At 35.2% G+C, this 22,629-nt stretch overlaps 2 protein-coding genes across 4 annotated transcripts; one reads left to right on the forward strand and one right to left on the reverse strand.

The window, feature by feature from the left end:
* Positions 1-18,080: 18,080 nt before the first annotated feature.
* Positions 18,081-21,119, forward strand: LOC113284577 (protein MAIN-LIKE 1-like). 3 transcript variants are annotated; one of them, XM_026534069.1, is made up of 5 exons: positions 18,081-18,246; positions 18,735-19,689; positions 19,762-19,926; positions 20,014-20,433; positions 20,535-21,119. In XM_026534069.1, the coding sequence occupies exons 2-5, from the start codon at positions 18,754-18,756 to the stop codon at positions 20,835-20,837; spliced, it is 1,824 nt and encodes a 607-aa protein (XP_026389854.1). In that variant the 5' UTR covers positions 18,081-18,246; positions 18,735-18,753; the 3' UTR covers positions 20,838-21,119. The 3 variants fall into 3 exon arrangements, with proteins under 3 accessions (XP_026389854.1, XP_026389855.1, XP_026389853.1); XM_026534070.1 differs by having other exon boundaries at positions 18,081-18,243; positions 18,732-19,689; XM_026534068.1 differs by having other exon boundaries at positions 18,081-18,242.
* Positions 21,120-21,473: 354 nt separating this feature from the next.
* On the reverse strand, positions 21,474-22,301 carry LOC113278574 (protein TIC 20-II, chloroplastic-like). Its single transcript, XM_026527383.1, has one exon. It carries the CDS (start codon positions 22,274-22,276, stop codon positions 21,620-21,622), a length of 657 nt encoding a protein of 218 aa, XP_026383168.1. The 5' UTR covers positions 22,277-22,301; the 3' UTR covers positions 21,474-21,619.
* Between the last annotated feature and the right edge of the window lie 328 nt (positions 22,302-22,629).

A 22,629-nucleotide genomic window follows, 5' to 3' on the forward strand; every position in this document is an offset into this window, starting at 1 on the left:
GTGGCCTTCTCAGTTGACCATTGTGTTTGAGTATATTGCATAGAGACCACGAACCATCCTTGAATGTCTTCAGCAATTTCCTTTACTTGAGAAACTTGGTCCGATTTTACCATGTGCAATGCTTTAATGATCTTCTGATCGTACCAGCCATTTATTCTTAACTAGCTTTGTCTGAACCATCATAATCGATTGGAGGATAAACAAGTATCCTCTATCACAAGACTAATAGCTAGGAAAATGTTTAGCTGTTTTAACAAACCTGCCAAAAATCAAAACTCAAACAGTCCGATTAGATTTTCTCTGTGGGAGACATCCAGCGATCTTTCATACAAAATATCAAGCTTAATGGTACCACGAAGATGAAGGGGTTATCTTCGAACCAATGTCTCGATATTGGTACTGGGACAGATCCAGACTTACGTGTTTACGACAAACCCAATATCAGGTATCTATAGCATATTTCAGCTGATATACCATTTACACATCTTTTGTGTAATGCAAATCACAGAGTGATACACTACCTTTGTTGAGGTGTAAGCCGATCAATCTTAAATGTAAGAGATCGAATGACTGTAACAATGTCATCTTGTCCATTTAAACATCTCTAAACCTTTAAGGTTGACGAAATTAATGGACTTGAATCTAGAATTCTCAACCAAACCATGTTTTACCGGTAATTCATCTCGAACTCCTGCTTTAAGCATTTTCGTGCTTTGGAGAATTCTTCAGCTGTTCCAATCAAACAGATGTTGTACAAACCAAATCTAGTCAATGCACAGTTTATGATTATATAAGATGGTCACATATTCCTGGATAATATAAACATTCACTTAGACGATTAACCACTTTCGCCCTTATTGAGCAAATGCATATGACATGGCAATTCTTCTGATAGGTGGAAAACCTTCAGGAATTTGTATGCAATTATTTGTACTTCATACATATTCGCAATAACCACATCTTCTAGATTCATTTCGAGTCCTTAAAGACTTCCAGACAAATACCAAAGAGGTAGTTGCATCCATAATAGGGAATATGTTTCTCTGTAATCCATTTCATATTTCCGTGAAACGACTTTTTGCCATTAGTTGACTTTGCTTTTCTCATTATGCGTAAACATCCACTTGTAGCTACTAAGGTTACATCATCGGACGTCGGTACTAAAAACACCCACCTGTGGCTAAGAGTAGCTCACATTATCGAGTGTTTTTTTTGCAGTACCAAAACTATGCATTTTATGAGAAATTGTTATGCTGCCTGAATCTCTCCTTTCTAGTTTATCCAATCATTCTTTTGATGACATTCCTATTTAGAGAGTGGTTCAACACCAACATCATCTATAGAAGTACCATTGGATACTTTGAGTATGTCACCAACAATCATTGTATTACGATCACAAATTTCCCTTTGCACACAGGCCTTATGGATATCCCTTCATTTTGAAGTTCCATAACCTTTGTAGAGATGTTCTATTATAGGGAGAACTATCCTCAGGAAATTAGATCTTCCCTTGGTAGTCTCTCTGAGAGAATTTTCTTTCAATGATTGAGACTGGCACTTGTTTTAGGAAGTGTAGAATATTTGAAATCTTTCAATAGATGTTCATTTCACGTTGTGGTATGTTTTAAATGACACACTAGCTACTACATTTACAGCTTCTCAAGGAAGCAACTTGATATGCAACTTCTAAAGATACTAAATCTTCTGCACATCATTGATTGATGCAAATACTAAGATGAGGTAGATCCGGTGTACGTTCACACCATTTTTCAAGCGGTAGACCGGTTAATTCACGCCATTTTTCAGGAGACATCCCTTCCTCCCCCTAACGGCGGGAAGACTTTCTCCTCAAATTTGCAAACCTTGTAGCAGAATAATAACAACATTGGAATATAACACGTCTCAAAACAGAAAACATGACAACGGTTTACGAGTAATAAGTTCAAAATGCTTGATGAATGAATAAACAAAACCATTCAGCGAATGCATAAGAACAATAAAATACTCACCATCAATGCCCAGAGCATTACCAAGATGGTACAACATCAACGACTAACAATAAAGAATTTCATCTAAAATCTACACAGTTACGTACCTAGGTGATATGACGAGTCATTTATGACTACCAGACCACACTTCTATCAACCCGGTTAGTGCGTGTCTGCGGAAACTCATTTTCAAGGGTTGGAGCTTAACAACCGACCTTACTACTCTCATTACACTGGGACTTTGGTCCTGAAAGCGTATACAAATGAGAGAATACTTCAATATAGACTGAGGTCCATATCTTCCAATCATAGAAACTTTGTCGATAATTCCTTTGCAAAGGGGGATATCTATCCACAATAATTTCAGTAGCTACTATGAATATTATTAACAACCAGATAATCAGTTAATAACGATCTTACATCATTCTCTAAAGTGTGAAGATATTCTAATTCATTGGTACCAAACTTCAATATGCAGATATTCTGCTCCATGAGATATCAACGAAACATTTATGGATGTGCTCCTCGTCAGGAGAAATATCAACTCACAACTCAAAGAGAATATGGACTTCATCTGATTAGATTGGCATACCTCGTACAAGAGGGTTTTTTTTTGTCTACGTTTCTAAGCATTCAGACAAAATAACCGTTGCGATTCCATGGCATGCCTTGCAAGGACTTTAATTTACACCGAATCAAGCAAGCGTACTCTTTCTAAATCTAGCAACAGAGTAATCCCCAACACCTCAGGCATTTCTCGGTGTGAGAATTTAGATGAGACACAATTGGATTTAACTAATATCGTCGACGACTCTCCCCCTCCTAAGGAGGGAATGTCTCATCAACAGAACCTTCAAGGGAGCAAGGGAGATAACTGATCAGGTTTTCGCTACTGGGTGCAGAAAGAAACAGTAACACGCAACCCAGGAGAGATATCTGATCAGGTTTTCGCTCTCTTTTACAGTCCAGCTGGAATAGTTTTAAGAATTTACATTGCCACGTAAAATTAACAGTAAACTGTAAACGAATTTTGTGACCATAGACACTATCTTAATATCAGTACCAGTCCTGCCAAGACGACCGATAGAGATCAACAACAATGAACAGCATTTCAAATGCACGTATCGTGTCTTTTATGTCACAGCGATAGCAGAGATCTACCAAGTTCAAAGATGGCTTATTCAAACCAATCATTATGCTACCGTCCCGTATTTTTCCACCTTTGGTGGTACGGTGCTCATCAGGTTCTCAAACCCGAGAACTATTGTGGTTCCCATATTTAGAAATATGCCTACCACAATTTCATTTTCCTTCTTTTCCAAAAATAGATTTATTTGCATAGGTACAATTGCAAATTTAATTCACCAAATTTGTGATTTTAGGTAATAGCTCAGGCGACAAGAAGACATGATATTAACTCTAAATATCATTTGCAAAAATGCAACACTCATTATCGCTCGATGTTTGTATTTCTACGAGGCGCAGTTAACATTTGCAACACTCGTTGTTGTTGGCACAACATATACAAAGTGCAAATTAAGCACTAGCTCTTTAAAGCTCGTCGACGTATATAATAGGCGCATATTATGCACGCCGCAAAGCTAGCAGGGACACATAAGGGCGCAAAATGTGCGACTCTCCTTATTGCTCCCCCCAATATTATATACGGTGCATATGTCTTTTCTAAAATCAAGCCGAACTATTTTCCATAAAAATCAATGGTGAAACAAGAAAGAAAACATTCAAAATGCAATATCTACTGTTCTAGTATAATATCGACAAATCTCCAATTTCGTCCATTAGGCTCGACGAAATACATTAATTTATCAAAGTAGAAATATGAACACATTCTTCATATCTTAAAAGAAATTGTCTCGATATCAATTGTAGGTCATTTCAAGGACCGTTGATAGAGACAAGCTAACCGTGTTAACCAGGTGTTCATCTTTCACTGCATTCCAGTCTTAGGTGGAACGACTTAGAATTTCGGAGATTGCTATAGCAAAGGAATAATGAAATTTTTCTATCCCCCACTATGCAAAAATTCCTTACTATGTCGATATTAAAACCATTAACACCAAGAAAATCACTGGTGTACCAACAAAGGTAATTTTATTTTCTACACTATCCAAAAAGACGCGGAAATACCTTATGTTGGTTGGCTAAAGCGAAAAATAGCAAAACTTACAAAACTCAAATATTTAGATAAATTCGAAAATCGAATGACATCACAAATACGAGTCATTTTGAATACGTACCTCATTTGGATATCTCTTCGTATATCGTATAAATTCCTGTGCCTTAAAATTGCACATACAAGATGCGGTAAGATGTCTAACTTTCTCTTTAACAAGTCCTATCCAAAATAAGAAACGAAATTAGATTTACTAAACTTTTGCATAAAACTACTTAAAACAGTTAAACAAAATATGTAAGGGTTGAAAGTGGAAAGAGGGAGAATCTTATTTCTCTTATGTTTCTCAAAATGTTTGATACATTTGAAAGGGGAAGACTATTCGGCTATTTATAGCCATGAGTATTAAGGCGGTTACAAAAACAAAGCCCACACGTGTCTACAATCTGATATTTACTCAGTTCATAAGCTGGTGATGCTTATCTAATTTAGGCGGTTAATCTTAACCTGAAGTAAATCCAGTGTTTACTAGATTGTTCCAGATCAATGGTGGGCCACCCCTACTTAGACGTGTTCACATAACAATATTATCCTTTTGATTTGCTCTCTAAAATGTAGTAACGGTTAGTTCAGTGTAGAGTTTGAACAATATAAATAATATGGTCTATTAATTTTCTTCGACTTCCTAGACAGAATATACTTTCAAATGGAATTATTTTATTAGGTGTGATTTAACACATTCATAAGACAAAATCCCACAAAAATGCATACTTTTTGATTGTGACGTTACTCTAATATTTTTATTTTATTTTATTATATTACTAGATAACTATTATTACATGAAACTATCTGGAAGTCTAACAAGTTAGGCTCCAACGACATACTACTATATTAATTGAACAGGTTGTTGTATACTAGCCACCAGCGAGCCTTATGGGTAACCTAATTAAAGGAGCCGAAACGGATGGGGTTGAGATTGTGTCACAAGGGGGCAAACTAACTCTACCTTCCATGTTAATTACAACAATATTACGCACTGGAGAGTCGAATCTGGAACCTCCTGAAACGCATGAAGTTTTGGGAACGAGGATGACCAGCTGAGCTAGGTGCGCCTTATTTTTTGTAATGATTGTTATTTTTTCGAGATTTGTTAATATTACAGTCACAGATTTTGGACCAAATTACGGTATTTTGGACCAAATTACGGTGTTTTGGTAATATGAGCCCGTGTGTCCAAAATTACCGTATTTTGGTAATCTGAGCCCGTGTATAAGATAGTTTAACGATAGGAAAGAGTATGAGCTAATCGAGCAAATAAAAATAAAAAGAAAGAGTATGATCTTCTTGTTTGTAGATAATATACGTACTTGAACATTTCAAATTCGGTCAAAAAGTGGATGAGGATGAAGCAGGGTCTAGTGATACTTGGAAAAACAGGGATTCACTGACAGCCCTTCCTAAAACTCCTAATCTTAACCGGATCAAAAAGGAGTATTCTTGTTTGTTGGTTTGAGGAGAGAGGAGTGGGCGATTGATGATTTAATTTATAAAATTTAGATGATTACCCGTCACACAATCTTCAAATTATTGTTTTCCCATAGAAAAATTTGAAATACGTGTTTGCCCATTTTTCTACATAATACTGCATTTAGTACAGATTATAGGAGTATTTTAGATTTTTTTCTTCATCTTATTTTCCAGTTTTAACCTTCTTAATATAACAACATATATTCTATGTTTATATTAATGTCTTACTGTTAATCAAACTATTTGGTAAATCATTCAAAATATTCCGGTATTTACGGGTTAACATAATACAGTACACGAATATACTAGGTTTATGGAAACTAACGAATATCAAATCTCAAGAATATTTTGACATGCTCTTTTTTTCCTCTTTTCTACCACATTCAAAACTATCCTGTTAAAAGGGGCGGCATATTCCATTAGATGAACGGCAAGTGTGATAACAATGTCTCTCTAGTTGGTTAGGGGATGTCCTATAGGGGGTGTAAATTGACTAGATTACCCTTTTCACCTTAAATGGACTAATTAACCTAATGGAATCAGATCTCTTCTCTTCTCCTCCTCCATTAAAATTGAAATTTTCAACATCCTCGATTTGAAAAAATGATAATCGTTGAATGAAAACTATATTTCGAAAAACCCAGTTAGGGTTTAGTTTATTGTGTATGATTTAAGTTAGTTTTGTATCAAAAATTAGGGTTTTGGATCAAAATTGAAATTTCTGTGTTGCATGTGAGTTACGGTTGGTAATGTCGTGACTATAGATTTGGTTGATGTTACGGTTCATTTAACTCAAATACTAACTGTAGGTTCTTGATTTTGAGATAAAATGTTCAGTTACGATTTTTTTTTGCAAACGTAAATTACTTACGGTTGGTCTCGTTACTTAAGTTATGAACCGTAATTTGTCTTGGATGTTTCATTTTCTTTTTATGGTTTATAATTGCATTACTGTTATCAACCGTATTTGAGTTACGACTTGTAACTCAAATAACCTTACCAACCGTAGGTTAGTTACGGTTGATCCCGATTCATTAGTTACCAACCGTAATTTTTTACGGTTGCTATATGTTGTCATTCTACCAACCGTAACTGGTATTACGATTGGGTTTTCCCCAAATTGAACCAGTTACGGCTAGTATTCGATACTTTTGGAACTGTAACTGCGAGTTACGGTTGGTAACGAGCTAAATTCCAACCGCAAGTTCTTCTGAAATTTTAAAAGTTTCGATTTTTTTACGTACTTTAGATAATTTTGAGCGAAAAAAGCTAATGAGAACTAATTTAGAGATTTACCCATTTCAAATTTGTCACTGGAATCACTCATTTTGGTTGAGTGAATCAAAATCTAGGGTCTCACAAATATCACAAAAGTTTTTCTTTTCTTCTCCTCTAAACTTTTTTTTTAACTCTAAAAATCTGATTTTAATTTGTTTTAGAATTAATATAAGTGAAATTTGATTATCAAAACTAAACTAGATTATCAACACTAAACTATGTAAGGGTTAATTAATCATTTTCAGTTTTTTTTATAAGGGGCACTTCAAATTACCGTGTAGTGATCCCTTTTTGTCCTATTCACTGCCGCCCCTCTAATGGAATCCGCCGCCCCTTTAACAGGATTGATTCAAAATCCTCCGATGTTCTCTGATCTTGTTCGATTTTGTCTATTGATGGAATAAATAGAGTAATATTTTGTGTAAATCAGGTATGTCTTCTGGAATTGACCTTTTTTTTAATGTTATATGTATTGGTATATCAGTGGGAGTCATGGATTTTGGATCTAGAGTGGAGGTTTGTTTTCAGGTGCTGGAGGTTGTGATGGCGCTGTGAGTAAAGGAGTTTTTACATTGTTTTTGTTTTAATCTTTTTAATAACGTTTTTTTTTTTATGCAGTGGTGGCTGATAATTTTGGTTTGATAGTGTTTATGGGTAGGGTTAGTGTGATGGGTTTTCTACTGATGATCTCCTTTACTCAATGATGGTGGTGACGTTATTTCGATGGTTTAAGGGTTGTTGACTCTAGATGCAGTTACAGTGGAGTCCTTGCTTACGGCTTCCGTCGGCGCTCGAGTTGGTGTGACTGGTGAGTTGGTTGTTGTGGTGGTGCTGTTGGTGGTATTTCTATTTTTAGTCCTTGTTAATGGTTCTCAATCAACTATGATTTTGTTTTATAAAAAAAGAAAAAATTGTATTACCTCTGTTTCTAGAAAAAAGATACCTTCAGTTTTTCATTTTAACCTAAAAATAGGCCAAATTGAAAAAGTAAAAGTATCTCTTTTCCAGAAACGGAGGGAGAATTAGTGTTTTGCATAGAAACCAAATGAATTCAAAGTTACTGAATTGATGATAGCCTTGTAAAAATTAGATTTTGTACTTTAATGTACTGTAAATGTGTAAGTTCTTTTTGGAAGCATACAGGTGTGTAACAAAAGTTTATGGAAATTATATTTCTATTAGAGTTGAGAAATGAAATTTTCGACTACATTTTGAGAAAGAAAAAATAAATTCATTTTTGCTAGTGCAAATAAGCAATCTATTTTTGCGAGACATATATGGTTTTTCCATCAAAAAGTCAAATATGTTTTTGCTAGTAATGTACTTGGCTGCAATAGAGAAACAAATCAAAAACCAACAAAAAAATAAAAAAAAAATCGTTTTCGCAATAAAAATTCAAATCTGGTTTTGCTAGTAATATACTACATTAAAAAAACAAATTAAAAAAAAAACGGATTCGTTTTTGCTAAAAATATGTTACTAGATTTTAGCAAATTAGTCCATTTTAATTCAAATATCCTAAAAAACTCGGTCAAATAAATTCTTCAACAAACCATAGATAATATTAACAAACTTTATTTTCATTTTTATTTCATTATTTTATTTTAGTAAAATGGCAAATTCAATAAATAGGTAAAAAATTATGATTTTTTGAATATTCAAATTTGATGACTGTAGTAGAATTTTCAAAATGTGGGTAAACTCCTATTTTGAAAAGATTGATGGGTAGACACTAATTAGAAGATTCTCATTTGTGTAAACACCTAAAACCCCTTTAATTTATGCAAAAATTGGCTTTCAAAAATTAAACAATGTTCTTGTTTTATGATCCTTTCCTAATTATGATTCATTAAATCTTTTCTTTATAATATGTTAAATCGCTTGTAAGTGTTATTTATCTCCATTAATGATTGTGAACTCATATAATGGATTGTTTTTCATTTAGAGAAGTTTAATCTTTTGATTGGTGCTATCTTCTATCATCAGCTAATATTGTGGAATCTAGTGGTGGTATTTTATTCATAATATGGAATTTTATTGAATCAGTAACGGTAGTGTCAGAAAATTGGTTGTTTCAAGCAGTGATACCAACCATAAGTATGTAATGGTCCGTATTAGTAGTATCATGGGTTTACACATAGAAAAAATCCATTCAATCTTCCAGAAAACCATCTATTGAAATCAGATCAAACTCAGAAAACCTTGTTTTCTTCTTCATGAAATTCAAATTTAAAATCTTCCCTCTATGCCGAAGAACTAGCCGAGAGATAAGGTATAATTATGATATTTCTCTTTTTAGAGAATATTATCCAGCTCGTATATTTTCTTATCATCCTTTTATAAAGAGTCAAATCCTAGATATTCTTATAAACAGAAAAATGAAAGATAGTTACAAACCCGTGGTTTTCTATTTGAATATATATATTGGGAATCATCATCCCTGTATTTCTCATTATATCTCTCGAAATTTTCTTTTAGTTGTTGGAAAAGAAGCAAACCCCATAATGGCTTTGTCTTCCAAGAATCGAGTTAATGAACTGTCAAGACAACTAAGAAGAGCTATTATTGATCTTCCATGAAACAAAGAGAGTTGTTGGTTCACAACAAACTGTAAATGAAGAAGCAGAAGAGTGGACTTATGGTATTATGAGGAAACTTATATGGAAAGAAAAAATAGATATGAAAACTATTAGAGAAAATATCAACTCTCTTTGGAAGAGATAATCAAATAATCAAATCAGAATCATGGAACATAATCTGATGTTGATGAGACTTAACTCTGATCATGAAAGGGATAACGTTATTCAAAATGGGCCATAGATAGTTGGAGAAGCCCTTTTTTCTGTTCGAAAGTATATCAATGGCTTTCCTTTGAAAGACTACATACTCATCAGGTATTCACGATTCAATTCAAATAACTGAAACTGGAGCATCTAAATAGTGTAGTAGTTGATGAAGCCATCGGTGTTATGGGAAACAAGATATCCACAAATCCACCAAACTGTAGACAAAAATATGGTAATACTTTCAAATCCATGTTGGAGATTATTGGAAGGATCCACTGCATCCCGGAGGCTGGTGGAACAAAATAACTGGTGAAGCAATCTAGATTAGGTATCATTGGGATTTGAAGCCAAAGAAGATTTGTGATAAATGTTTCTTTATTGATCATGATGATAGTAAGTGTTTAGAATGGTCTCATCATCTTTACTTATATAGCCTGTCAGAAGCAGAATACGAAGCATATCTAAAAGACGAAGCAGAGTCTTATGAAGGAAATGACGAATAAAACATGGAGGACACTGAAATGGAAGGGATGGTTTATGATGAAGCAAGTGGAGAACAAGGTGATGATAGTAGACAACCTAAGAGAATGAGAAACTTTATTTTTAATATAGAACTAGTGATGAATCCTCATAACATTCATGTTCAGCCTCCTTCTATCCCTGACCCTGCTGATACTACTAATATGGACACTAATGGAAACTCAACGATGGAAACAAATGATTCAGGAACTAGCACTGTTGAAACCACAAATGCAAGTCATGGAGTAACTGTTCAGGTATATCCTAAAAAAATATACTCATTTAATTTTCATTTATCTTTTTTCAACAAGTTTTGGTCATAGCATTTATTATAGTTTTTATTTAAAATTCATTATGAAGATTCTTCCATGGAATCTTAAAGTTCTGAAGAAAAAAACTTTACAAAAGATCAATTATTGGTGTTCATTCAAACTCAATCTCCAAATTTCTTATTTCTCGCTGAGGAAACAATTGAGCAAGATAGAATAATTCATCTAGCTAAAATCCTGAACTATTGTGATCATATATGCATTGATAAAGTAGGTCTTGCTGGTGGGATTCTGTTAATGTGGAAATATGGTATTAAATGTGAAACACAAGATGCATCTCATAATCTGATTCATGTAGTTTCAAACTTACATGCAGCTAAACTTGATTTGCTGATTGCCTTCATGTATGGATCTATTTATTTTGATAGGAAGAAAGAACAATGAGAGGTCATGAAAAGTATTAGCGAAAATATAATGCGACCATGGATTTTTATTGGTGATCTTAATATTCATAACATTTCATCTAATGTTAAACTATATCATCTTGCTCAAGCTTCGAAGGAATTTTTTTTTGCTCAAGCTGGCTTTGATCACTGTCCTATATTGTTACATGCTCAACTTGAAAGTAGAAAGCTTTGGAGACCATTTAAGTTCTATATTATGTGGATCATACATAATACTTTTAAGCATCATCTTGAAACTTCTTGGAAGTCTGAAATTAGTGGCTCTCCAGCTCATAAATAAATGAAAAATATCATTTAACTAGAAAAGAACTTTCTCATAGGAATAGAAGTGAGTTTGGTGATATTGATAGAAATATTACCAAACTGCATGACAAACTTTTGATTTTTCAGAAAGAGCTTAACTCTAATTCTCAGCATGATAAGCGTATTGAATTAATAAGAATTTGGAGTTTTGGTTTGGTATTAAAACTGATTTTTATAAACAAAAATATCGAGATAAATTTATTATTAAAGTTGATAATAACTCTAGATATTTTTATACTCTTGCCAATAGAAGGATGTTTAGAAAAAATATTGATTGTCTGTTTGATAATGCAGATAAGAGAGAGGATATTGCTGAAATCCTCTTTACTCATTTAAGTTCAGTTAGTTGTCCCTTTAATGTTCCAATTCCTGATCATATTTTGACAGAACTCCTACTATTTTTAATGAGGATGATATTGCTGATAGTTTCAATAGAATAGGCCAACAGATAAAGAAATCTTTCAAACTGTTAAAAGCATGTGTCCTTGGATTTCTCCAGGACCTGATGGCTTTCAAGCTGGTTTTTATTAAACTAATTGGAGTATAGTAGGTAAAGATTTTGTGCATGTTGTTCTAAATTTCTTTTTAACAGGTTACATGCCAAAAGAATTTAACAAAACCTAACTCTCTTTGATTCCTAAGGATGGTTCTGCTAAGCATGTTGTAGACTTCGGGCCAATAGGTTTGTGTAATACTATCTACAAAATTATTCGAAGATTCTTGCTAATATAATTAAGCATCATCTAAAGCATATTATATCTCCTTTTCAAGCTGTATTTGTTCCTGGTAGGATCAACCACAATAATATTATTATTGCTCATGAGATGATACATACAATGAAGCACAGGGAGGGATATAGTGGAACCATGGACTTAAAATTGGATCTCTCTAAGGCTTTTAACAGAATTGAGTGGCATTTTCTTTCAAGAATGCTTAGAAAAATTAGGTTTCCCTAAAAAATTATGTGTTAGAGCATTGCTCGGTCGAACTCACAAGCGTTGATATCTCAAGATTGTTTGTCAAGTTTAGTTGTTAAAACTATGTCTTGATTTCTAGTCTACTTATATCTAAGTCTCAGATTAGGATAGAATGTGTAGTTGAGCTTTAGACTTCACGGCGTTCATCGATTGAAGACGAAGAACTACTAAGGGATCTTGTGGAACTTCATCAACAAAAGGTATGTGGAGACTTGAACTCATCTATCACTAAGAAAGTCTATTTATACTTTATCTCCTTTTTGAGACAAAAGTCATATATACCTATATAGACTTCAGTTTATACACATTTGATATTTCTAGCTGAGTTTAACTCGCTTATATATTTCTCGAAATATGTGTTGGTAAGCTTTTTCTTTAACCAAGTTCATCTTATGTTCGTTATGAAAGTCAAAAGATGATCACGTGAAAATCTCCTGGTAACTTCTTATATAATTTGTGTGAGATAATCATTTGATATTGACTCGGAATGTTTTGTATTGGTTATTTGATCACTTGAAAATTTCTTTGAAGCTAATAGTTTGTGTGAGACAGCTATTGTCATCTTCTAAGAATGTTTCAACGATTTAAATGAGAGTTTAGAACGATTAACCATTATCGGATATAAGCAGAGTATGCCTACTTGTATATCTGTTGTCCAAGACCGGGAATCTAGTATACATATATACCCGTATATGTACTGGTAGGTCATTTGAAGTTCGGAACCTAAAGTATACCATACATGTATGTGTACTGGCGAACTCGGTTGAAGTCGGGGAACTTTAGTATGCCTACTCATACGCACACTATATTCAACTGAGTTAAGATGTGAACGACAGCATGCGTACCCGTTTTCATACTGGCGAACACAATCCAAGTCCGTCTACTTAGGTATGCGTACCCGTTTGCATACTTGAGTGGGTTAAGTTCTAAAATTGGTTTATTCGTGAAGTAATACATTTAACAATAAGGAATGCAATATTTTGCAAACCGTGTCCATAATGTTCATGAATTGATTCATGTGAATCAAAACCGATTTTGCTTCAATTGTGTCTTGTATACTTCTATGAGAAAATAAATAATTGAAAAACTCCATAACTAGTTTCATTTGAGTCATTTGAACTAGTTGTGAATGAGATGAACAAGGTTGATGAGAAAGTGCTCATATGACTAACTTCGGTTAATTATTGTTGAATAAAACATGTGTACACGTTTAGGTACAATTACCCACATCTAAATGAAGGAACATTTCATTTGTGTATAACAAGTTAATTTCGATCTAACGGTTGAAATATATTAGCTTGAATCTAATCAGGTTTTCATCTAACAATGAATATTGAATGCTTTGTTACCAAGTTAAAATTGATTGCAAACCATGATTTGAAGACTATATAAGGGAGAACTCTAGAAATTGGGAAACCTAATCCCACACCTTCTGTGTGATACTAGTTGCGACTAGATTCGATTCTCCTTTAAGCTTAGGTTTTCTCCAAATCCCTGTAGGTTAATGCCTTGAAGACTTCATTGGGATTCTGAAGCCAGACCCAACTATTTTCTCTGTAGTTGAGTGTTCTGATCTTACTTTGTTCTATCGTATTGATTACTATCTTCTCTAAGATTTGCTCGAGATTTATCTCCGATAGGTAAGATATAAAAAATAGTCACAAACATCTTCGTCTCATCGTTTGTGATGCCACAATATCTTGTTTCGCTTCCATACGATTAAGATTATTGTAAGGTGATTGATATTACTAGGTTGTTCTTCGATACCGGTGTATCAATTGGTTCTTGTTCACCTTGATTTATCAAAAGAAGGAACAAAACTCGTAGGTATTTCTGTGGAAGAAAGATTTATCTATTCCTATAGACTTCTATGTGTGAGACAGATTTGTTTATCAAGTCTTTGACTTTGAGTCGTAGAAACTCTTAGTTGTGGGTGAGATCATCTAACGGAATCAAGTGCGTAGAATCATACGTGATTCAAGAGGCTTAAGGAACGCGACTGTACCCTTATCAGTGTGAGATTGATTAGGGCTCAACTACATTCCATTCCGAAGTTAATTTTTAGTAGGCTAGTGTCTGTAGCGTCTTAATATAGTGTGATGTTCAAAACTGGACTAGGTCCGGGTTTTTTTTCATTTTCGATTTCCTCATAAACATCTGGTGTCTGTGTTATTTCTTTTCCGCATTATATTTTCTATATAATTGAAATATCACATGTTGTGCGTGATTCAATTAACTAGATAATCAAACCTTGGTTGTTAATATAAATTGATTGACACTTGAACATTGGTCTTTTGTAACGTTCAAGTTGTTCTCATATTAATCCGGCTCACAGATTTCTATCTGTTCGATTGCAGATTTATTTGAGAAACCGAGATATAACTCTTGGATATATTCTCTTTGATTGAGTCTGACTGTCTAGTTGATTCTCTTGGAATTATATTGGAGTTAGTCCATACAGATTGCCTAAACGAATTATCGGGTGTGGTTGGTGTACCCCCGGTTTTTCATTATGTAATATGACTGAACAGTGTACTAGTACAACTAAGATTTCCATTTTACTTAATATCTCTCCCATAGAAGAGTTTTGTACAACTAGAGGTATAAGAAAATGAGATCCTTTATCTCCTTATTTTTTCATCATTATTATGGAATATCTTTCTAAATTGGTTATTAATGTTGTTATTAATCATGTGATCTCGGGTTAAAGTTGCCGAAAATGCTCCAGGCATAACTCATTTTTTATTTGCAGTTGATATTATCATTTTTGCTATGGAAGACATGCATAACATAGAAGGTATTTTGGATGTGTGCTTGAGCAATTTGGTATGTACTCTAGTCAGATACTCAATTTTGGAAAATCTAGTGTCTACTTTAGTAAGAACATTAGTCTTGAATCTAAAATAGTTCCTGCTAATGCTCTTAAGATGACTGAGATGAAAGATACTGATATATACTTAAGGGTTAATTACTTTTTTAATGGGGCGAGATAAGATTAAGGCTTTTAAACCCATTCTTCGATATTTTTGTTCTAGACTCAAAAACTGGAAAGGAAAAACTATGAACCATTCCGCTAGAAATACCATGGTTAAACATGTTCTTAATACTCTTCCTTCTCATCAGATGGGAAATTTAAGGATTCCTAAAACTATGATTGCTCAAATGGACACTTTTCGAAGATAATTTTGGTGGGTAAATAAAAAGGACATTACTTTATAGGGTGGAACAAGCTTATATATGATTCCTAAAGCTCTAGGAGGTTTAGGTTTTAGAAACCTTGAACATTTTAATACTTCCCTTTTAGCTATAGTAGCTTGGAGAGCCTGTAATAATGAGGATTCTCTTTTTTTTTTCAAATTCCTAAATCCAAATACTCTAAGGATGGTAACTTTCTGCATGTTGATCAACTTAAGGATGACTGCTCCTGGATGTGGAGAAGTATTTACTCTGGTTTAGAGGTTGTTAAATAACACACTATTTGGGCAGTTCGATGTGGGACTAGAATTAGCATAAGGCTAGATTGTTGGGTTATAGGCCTATTGTTGGTTTATCTAGCTTTAATAACTTTATATGGTTTGTGATCTCTTCTTACCAGGCACATGAGAATAAAGTACATGTATCCTTAACTCTCTGTTTTCCCGGACTTATGTTGATTTCATTCTTGAAATGAAGATCCCTTCTACTGCTGAAGACTTTATCTTTTGGAAACCTGACAGGAAAGGAAAATTTTATGTTAAGAGTGCCAATAACACTATCTTCTCTAATGAGGTTAATAATATTGTCTCTGTTGATAACATTCCTGAAGAAGTTTGGACACACTTATGGCATTTTAGGATTCTCATACAGTTCAACTCTTTATTTGGAAATGTATAAAGAACACTGTTCCTGTCAGAGCTAAGATAACAGTGTACAAACCTGAGATTCAAATTGTGTGTTGTTTATGTAATGGTAATATTTAAATTATGAAACATCTATTTTTAGAGTGTGATTTTGCTAGGTCTATCTGGTTATCTATGAACTTCAACATTGATAATATTGGAGGTAACTTTTCAACCGTTTAATCCTGGATAATCACTATGTTTTCGTCAGGTGGTAACAATGGATAAGTTTTACGTTTGAATGATGCAAGTTATATTTGCATATTAATCTGTACAGTGTGGCACATAAAGAAATACAGGTGTTCATTTGTCTTTTAGGGAATTAAACCCAATATGAAGGGTTCTAGTTTTAGAATTTATAATCTGATAAAGCAGTGTAGTGAACTTTCTGAACCTCAAACTGGTAACTCAAACAAGTTGCAGATGAAAGTTTGGAATCCACCTGAGAAACATTTTGTGAAAGTTAATATTGATGTATCTTATATCAGAAATTAAGAAAGGAAGTGTTGGTGTAATACTGCGTGATTTTGCAGGTACATGTCTAGGTGTTGAAGGCATAAAATTTGAGGAAGAAGTGGATGAGGAATATGGGGATGAGCACTTTGAATGCAAAGCTTTGGAATTAGTAGTGGATTTACTGGAGGAGCGCAGTGAATAATGCTATTTTTGAAATAGATTGGGTAAATGTGATAAACTCTGTAATGAAGGAGGATTCACAGGTTCAACTTAAGTATAGTGGAAAGATTTGAAGATAAATTAAGTAGGAGTAGTAAACTTTGGTTTTTTAATTCCATTCATAGACTTGGTAATAATGTAGCTCACTCTGTAGTTCGTAAAGCAAGAAATGAGAAAGCAAACTTAATATTGTTGTGTTTTTCTCACATTGTGAAGTCACATATGTTGCAAATTCACTACTCAATTGGCTTAGATGAAAAATTAACGGATTGGCGTATATCTTAAAGGTCCGAGGCATTTCTCAAAGCATGCCTCCCAAATCTGGACATTACGGTTATTTTCCGTTTATACTTCCCGAAAATATGATCCCCTTCAGTGTTTTACCATCGCATACTAGAACTGATCCCACCCACTCTCTAAGCCGCTAGATTTTCCCATGGAAGAATACCCATGATCTTCGGGTGTCGACATAAAAATTTGTCATGTCCCAAGTCTTGGAGGAGGGTGTCCATATCATTTCAATGACGATATTTGCAATTAGGATAGTTGGAAGCCTTTAGTTGTTGTAGGGGTGTCTTTATCCCTTGTAATGAGTGGTTTAGATGTAAGCTTTTGGTGGCATTGTAGCCGCTAGATCTAGGATAGTTTGATAGTGTCTAGATTTATAATGCTACAGTCTGTAAGTGAGCACTATCTAAGAAATTAATGAAAAGAGTAGATCGTTTCAATCGATGAAACAGTATTCTTCAGAACTAGGAGGCTTGATCTATGAGGATCTTGGCGTTACTGTTATCTCTAGCATGTACTTGTTGTGAATCACATCTCGGTACATGAAAAAATTAGACCTGCTTTTGCATAGGTATTTGACATTGATAAATGCTATCCCACGCGAGATGGCTTTCCGTAAAAGCGGCTTCTTTACCGTTAGATGATCAAATCGACGGTAGATTCATATTCAGAAAAGGACCCATCACTTTCAGAAAAAGATCCCCCATTTTCAGGAAAGGACTCACCACTCCCCTAAATGATTCAAGGTTTTTAGATCTGGATTTTAGCATGATCTAACCGAAAAGAAGCCGATTTTGTGGAAAGTCATCCGGTAAAATCGTGTGCCATACCACTGCTCTTTGACATTTTGGCGACAGTCTCAAACAAGCGTTTCGGGCCCTTTTGGGTCTTCCAAGAAGAAAAAAGGTGTTTTTGTGGTGTAATTAAATTTTTATTTTTGTTTTCTTCTCCTCCAATCGTATTTCCACCCTAGTTACCTGAACATAACACACCCAAGATATTTGAGGCGTCCCAAATTTCTTAATTTCTCTCTCTCTCTCTGTTGGTTCCTAGGGTTTTAAACAACTCCATTTGATTTCCAATCATCCTTAACAAGGGTTTATGAAAATCACCCAAAGTCTGAAATTTTTAACAACCCAATCTCAAGTCAAGGCTGGTAAGTAAGTAAAATTTTAAGATTTCAGCTTCTCAATTAGTTAAAGAACATTACTTTTTCTTTCGATTGTATTTATTTCCAATAATCTTTCCCTTTTTCTATTCCAACTTTGATTCCTTAGGGGGCTCTTCTATTAGAGTTGAAAGGAATTGGAATAGGTTTTAATTTTAAGCCTTTCCTTTTTCTTTGTAGTGAAAAAACTATAAAATGGGTGTTCTAATTTACTTAATACTGTATCAATACTAATTGATTGGTGATGGTTAGTGTAGCTAAAAATTCAATCACTGTTTATTTATGTTATGGGAATGTTAAATATGATTTCCTCATGAGTGTGTTTTGTGGTTAAGAATTATGTGTGCTTTCAAATCTAGATTATTAGTATGAGAGGAAGGATTAAAGTGTTCAAGAAATGTGTTTCTTCAATCATATCTTGCTGGGTTTTTGTGGTTTATATGCTTTCGAGTTTAGGGAGTTATATTTTTATGTTTTCAGGTGTTTTTAGGAGGTGGACATGGCTAGAAAGAAAGGTAAATCTGTATTAAAGAGATCGGCACCTCTAACTAGTTTAGTTGTATTGGAGGAGGGTGCACCAACAGCATCAGTTAGTGCCTCAACAGCCTCAGTTAGTCGTAGAACAAAAAGACAACGAACTGCTTCTACTGATGATGCCAGAGTTGATCTAGGTAGACCCATTCTAGAGGGTTTAAAAGACAAGTCACTTTTGAAAAGCTTTAACACCCATGTAGCCTCCAATGTGTGGAATGGTCAAGAACGTGGTGCATTGAAACTCCATCATCATGGGAGACTGCTAGCACAATGGAATTTAGAGAAGGAGTCTCAAGCGTTTCGAGATAAGGTGTATGCAAGTGGGCTGTCTTCTTTAGCCAAGTTCCCGTACAAGCATGTCAGTCGACCACTTATCTCAGCGTTTGTTGAAAGATGGTATCCTGAGACAAACACGTTCCATCTCCCGTTTGGGGAGATGACTATCACGTTGGATGATGTGAAGCAGATACTGAACATATCGGTTAGAGGCAAAGCAGTAAATGAAGATATGGTGTCTATAAATGAAGATGAAGCACGAGAAATACTAAGTAGAACCCTTCGGATTGATGAACAGAAAATAATTGATGAGCTAGGTGTATGTCGAGGAGATAGGGTGAGAATGAAGTGGCTGATGGAGAATCTTGCCGGGAAGCAACACGAATCCGGAGAAGAAATTGATTTTGCGGTGAGGGGTTACCTATTGTTTCTTCTGGGATGTACCATCTTTACTGACAAGACAGGGACCAAAGTCCCTGTAGTATACATGAAGTTGTTGGAGGATTTGTCCAAAGTAACTGATTATGCTTGGGGAGCTAGCGCTTTGGCTTTTCAATATCGCCACTTGGGGCTGGCATCCCGTTCTAGTGTTCAACAAATTGGCGGGTGTTTGACTCTTTTGGAGGTATATCTTTTTCTTTTGTTTGTAAATATGCCTTTTATTAGATATCATGTGCTCAACAAGATTCTACTTTAGGTATGGATTAGGGAACATTTTTGGATAGGTGGTCCCATTGCCAATAAAGATTATACGGAGGAATGGCCACGTACAGCAAAGTGGATACCAAAGGTTGCTTCTGCAAATGCAGATCAGGAGTTAATATGTATGAGAGAGGAGCTGGACTCTCTTACAGCCGAGGATGTAAGCACTTGTTTATGCCTTTCACATGTTTATGCTTCATCATCCAAGTTCCATTTGACTAAATTCATAACTTCTTTCTTTTGATAGGTTACCTGGAATCCATATCAAGCCTCACGGGACCATCACACATTTGACGAGATAGCATTCTATTCAGGATGCTTGACTGCATTTGAAGTTGTCGAACCATATCATCCTGATAGAGTGCTACGTCAATTTGGTAGGTTCCAACGCATTCCCAGCAGTCCATACATACCTGTAGAAGTTTGTAGACCTAAAGATAGCAATGGGTATGTGGTGGGCTTTAAAGAGAAGTATCAGTACTGGGGTTGTTGGCAAGATCACCTACTTCCCGAACTAGAGCGCGGGCATTTTGTAATAAGGCCGTCAGATTGTGACGCTGCATATATGGAGTGGTACAGAACAGTTAGTCATCCTCGAGTACAAAACCCTGATAAATTATCTGGAACCCAAAAGCCAAGTACTAGTGGATTCGACTATGAAGATTGGGTACGCATTTGTTCTCATTTGGTTGTCTACTTATTTCTGCAAAACATGGTTTTAGCATCACAACAGTTGTTCTAATGCAATAATTTTCCTTTGTTATGCAGAGACACCGAAGGAATAGAGCAATAAGTTTACTGGAAGAGTCGTTCTCTCTGGGCTCAAACCCAAATGTTTCTGCTTTGTTGCAAATGAGAACAGAGCTGTATCACATCCTTACTGATAAAGATTACATGGAGGAAAAAGATTACATGGAGGAAGAAGCCTTGCTAGAAAATGGTTATATTCCTCTACTGTGCAACCGTGAAGTAGAGGGCACACGAGGAAGTGATAATGGAATACAACAGGGTAACCAAGAAGATGACCATGGAGTTCAACAGGGTAACCATGAAATAGAGAGCAACCAATGAAGTGATGGTAGAACACAGGAGAGAAACCATGAACGAGAAGGTAACCTAGAAAGTGTTGTCATTCTCATGCCAGATCAGAAATTGTGATTCCTAGCTGGTTGTATATCTTCAGTTTTCTTGTTCCTTTTGTGCATAGCAATTTTTTTCTGAGTGTAGGAGATGTATGAAATAACAATCATATGAAATCTACAAGTGTTTGAAAAAAGGTCGAGCAAAACACACTAGGCGCGCTGTGCTTTCCGTACATCAGATGTTTGCCTTTGTAATCCATTTTGTGTTCATGTTAATCTGAGGCATCAGCAATGGCGTTGTCAATATTTAGACATGACTTGCCTCAATCCGTTCAGAGTCCTTTGCCTCTCTTGTGACTTGCAGTTTGTTTTTCGTGCCGTCTTACCTATTTTGAGTCTCAACATTTACAGAATCGACTGGAGCACTATGCACTCAGGCTCAGGCAGTCCGGCTTATACTAAGTCAAATTAAACCTCAGCTGCCTGAAATGCATTCAGGCTCGGGCATTTCTGTGGCTATAGCCTATATGGTGTGCGGTCCAGCTAAAATCAAACATAACTCCGGAGCTATTGTTACTGTGTCAAATTGCAAACTCAGCTGGTTTTAGCATTTCAAACACTCAAATGGAAACAAAATTAGATCACAAATAAACAAAAATGCACAAATTGGAACATAAAAAACACACAAAATTAGAACCCTAAATCTCAAATTTCTCCATTTCCATTACATTACACCTCAAAAAAACAAAAACCCAGATCTCCAACACAGATTCAAAGTTGTCTATCAGCAGCAACACCAACAAGAGGCAAATAAGGAGTTCTCCCCAAAATAGAAAACCCAACACTATACAGAAAACAAATCACAATAAACACAAAGATGAAATTATACCCCATCATCATCAATTTAAACCCCAACCCTTTCCCAGGATTAAACACCCTCTGAACCAACAACGGCAACACCAACAAAACATCAAGAACAACAGCTTGCATTGTATTAAACCTAACAAATCTGCTCAAACTAGCGTTTCTCGCAATCCCAATATACAATCCAAAGAAGGCAACAAAACTTGCATAAGGAACCGATCTGTAGAGACTGAGTAATGGGAAAATTGGTTCAAACAGTGCCCCTAGATTTGGGTATTGGACAAAGAGGTAGCGGCCGTATTGAATTCCATTGAAGAATGGGAGACAGTAAGCTACGGCTGTGATTAGTCTTTCTGCTGCTGGTACTGCTGTGTATGAGGATGAGATGGCGGTGGATTTTTTGTGACATGATGGTGGTGGTGGTGGTTTTGAGGTGGTGGTGTAGATTAGTGAGGTGAGTGGGTTGTTGGTGTTGAATCGGAGTGGTGATGGGAAGTAGGGCTTTTTTAGGGTTTGAGGTGTTGGGTAGTGAGTGAAACGGAGGAGTGAGGCGGTTGTAGCCATTTTTGTTTTGTTTTGATGAGAGAGAGATTTTGGGGAAGGAGATGAAGAAGATAGGGTTTTTATAGAATTCACGGGCTTAAGGCCGGGGGATTTTGTCCGTGCCTCTACTGCTCATCTAGCTCCTAGCCCTGGCTAGTGTGCTGCTCTGTTCAGTTGTGTCAAAAACAAACTCCTCCAAAACCACCTAGACTTGTAGAATGCAGAAAAACTATTGTGGGTAAAAAAAAAAAATAATTACCACAAATGCATTCATATATTATGTGAGGTTATATTTTGCACCACGGACTTTGATTTGTTTATCTTTGTCTTGATTTTGAGCTTGTGAATCCATATTATAAGAAATTAAGAATTGC

This window comes from Papaver somniferum, chromosome 5 (assembly GCF_003573695.1).
Source record: "Papaver somniferum cultivar HN1 chromosome 5, ASM357369v1, whole genome shotgun sequence".
NCBI lineage: Eukaryota > Viridiplantae > Streptophyta > Magnoliopsida > Ranunculales > Papaveraceae > Papaver > Papaver somniferum.

Coding starts and splice junctions, on each gene's coding strand:
- LOC113284577 (XM_026534069.1), top strand. CDS start 18,754: ATGGCTAGAAAGAAAGGTAAATCTGTATTAAAGAGATCGGCACCTCTA. Junction 19,690..19,761: donor GGTGTTTGACTCTTTTGGAG/GTATATCTTTTT, acceptor ATTCTACTTTAG/GTATGGATTAGGGAACATTT. Junction 19,927..20,013: donor ACTCTCTTACAGCCGAGGAT/GTAAGCACTTGT, acceptor TTCTTTTGATAG/GTTACCTGGAATCCATATCA.
- LOC113278574 (XM_026527383.1), bottom strand. CDS start 22,276: ATGGCTACAACCGCCTCACTCCTCCGTTTCACTCACTACCCAACACCT.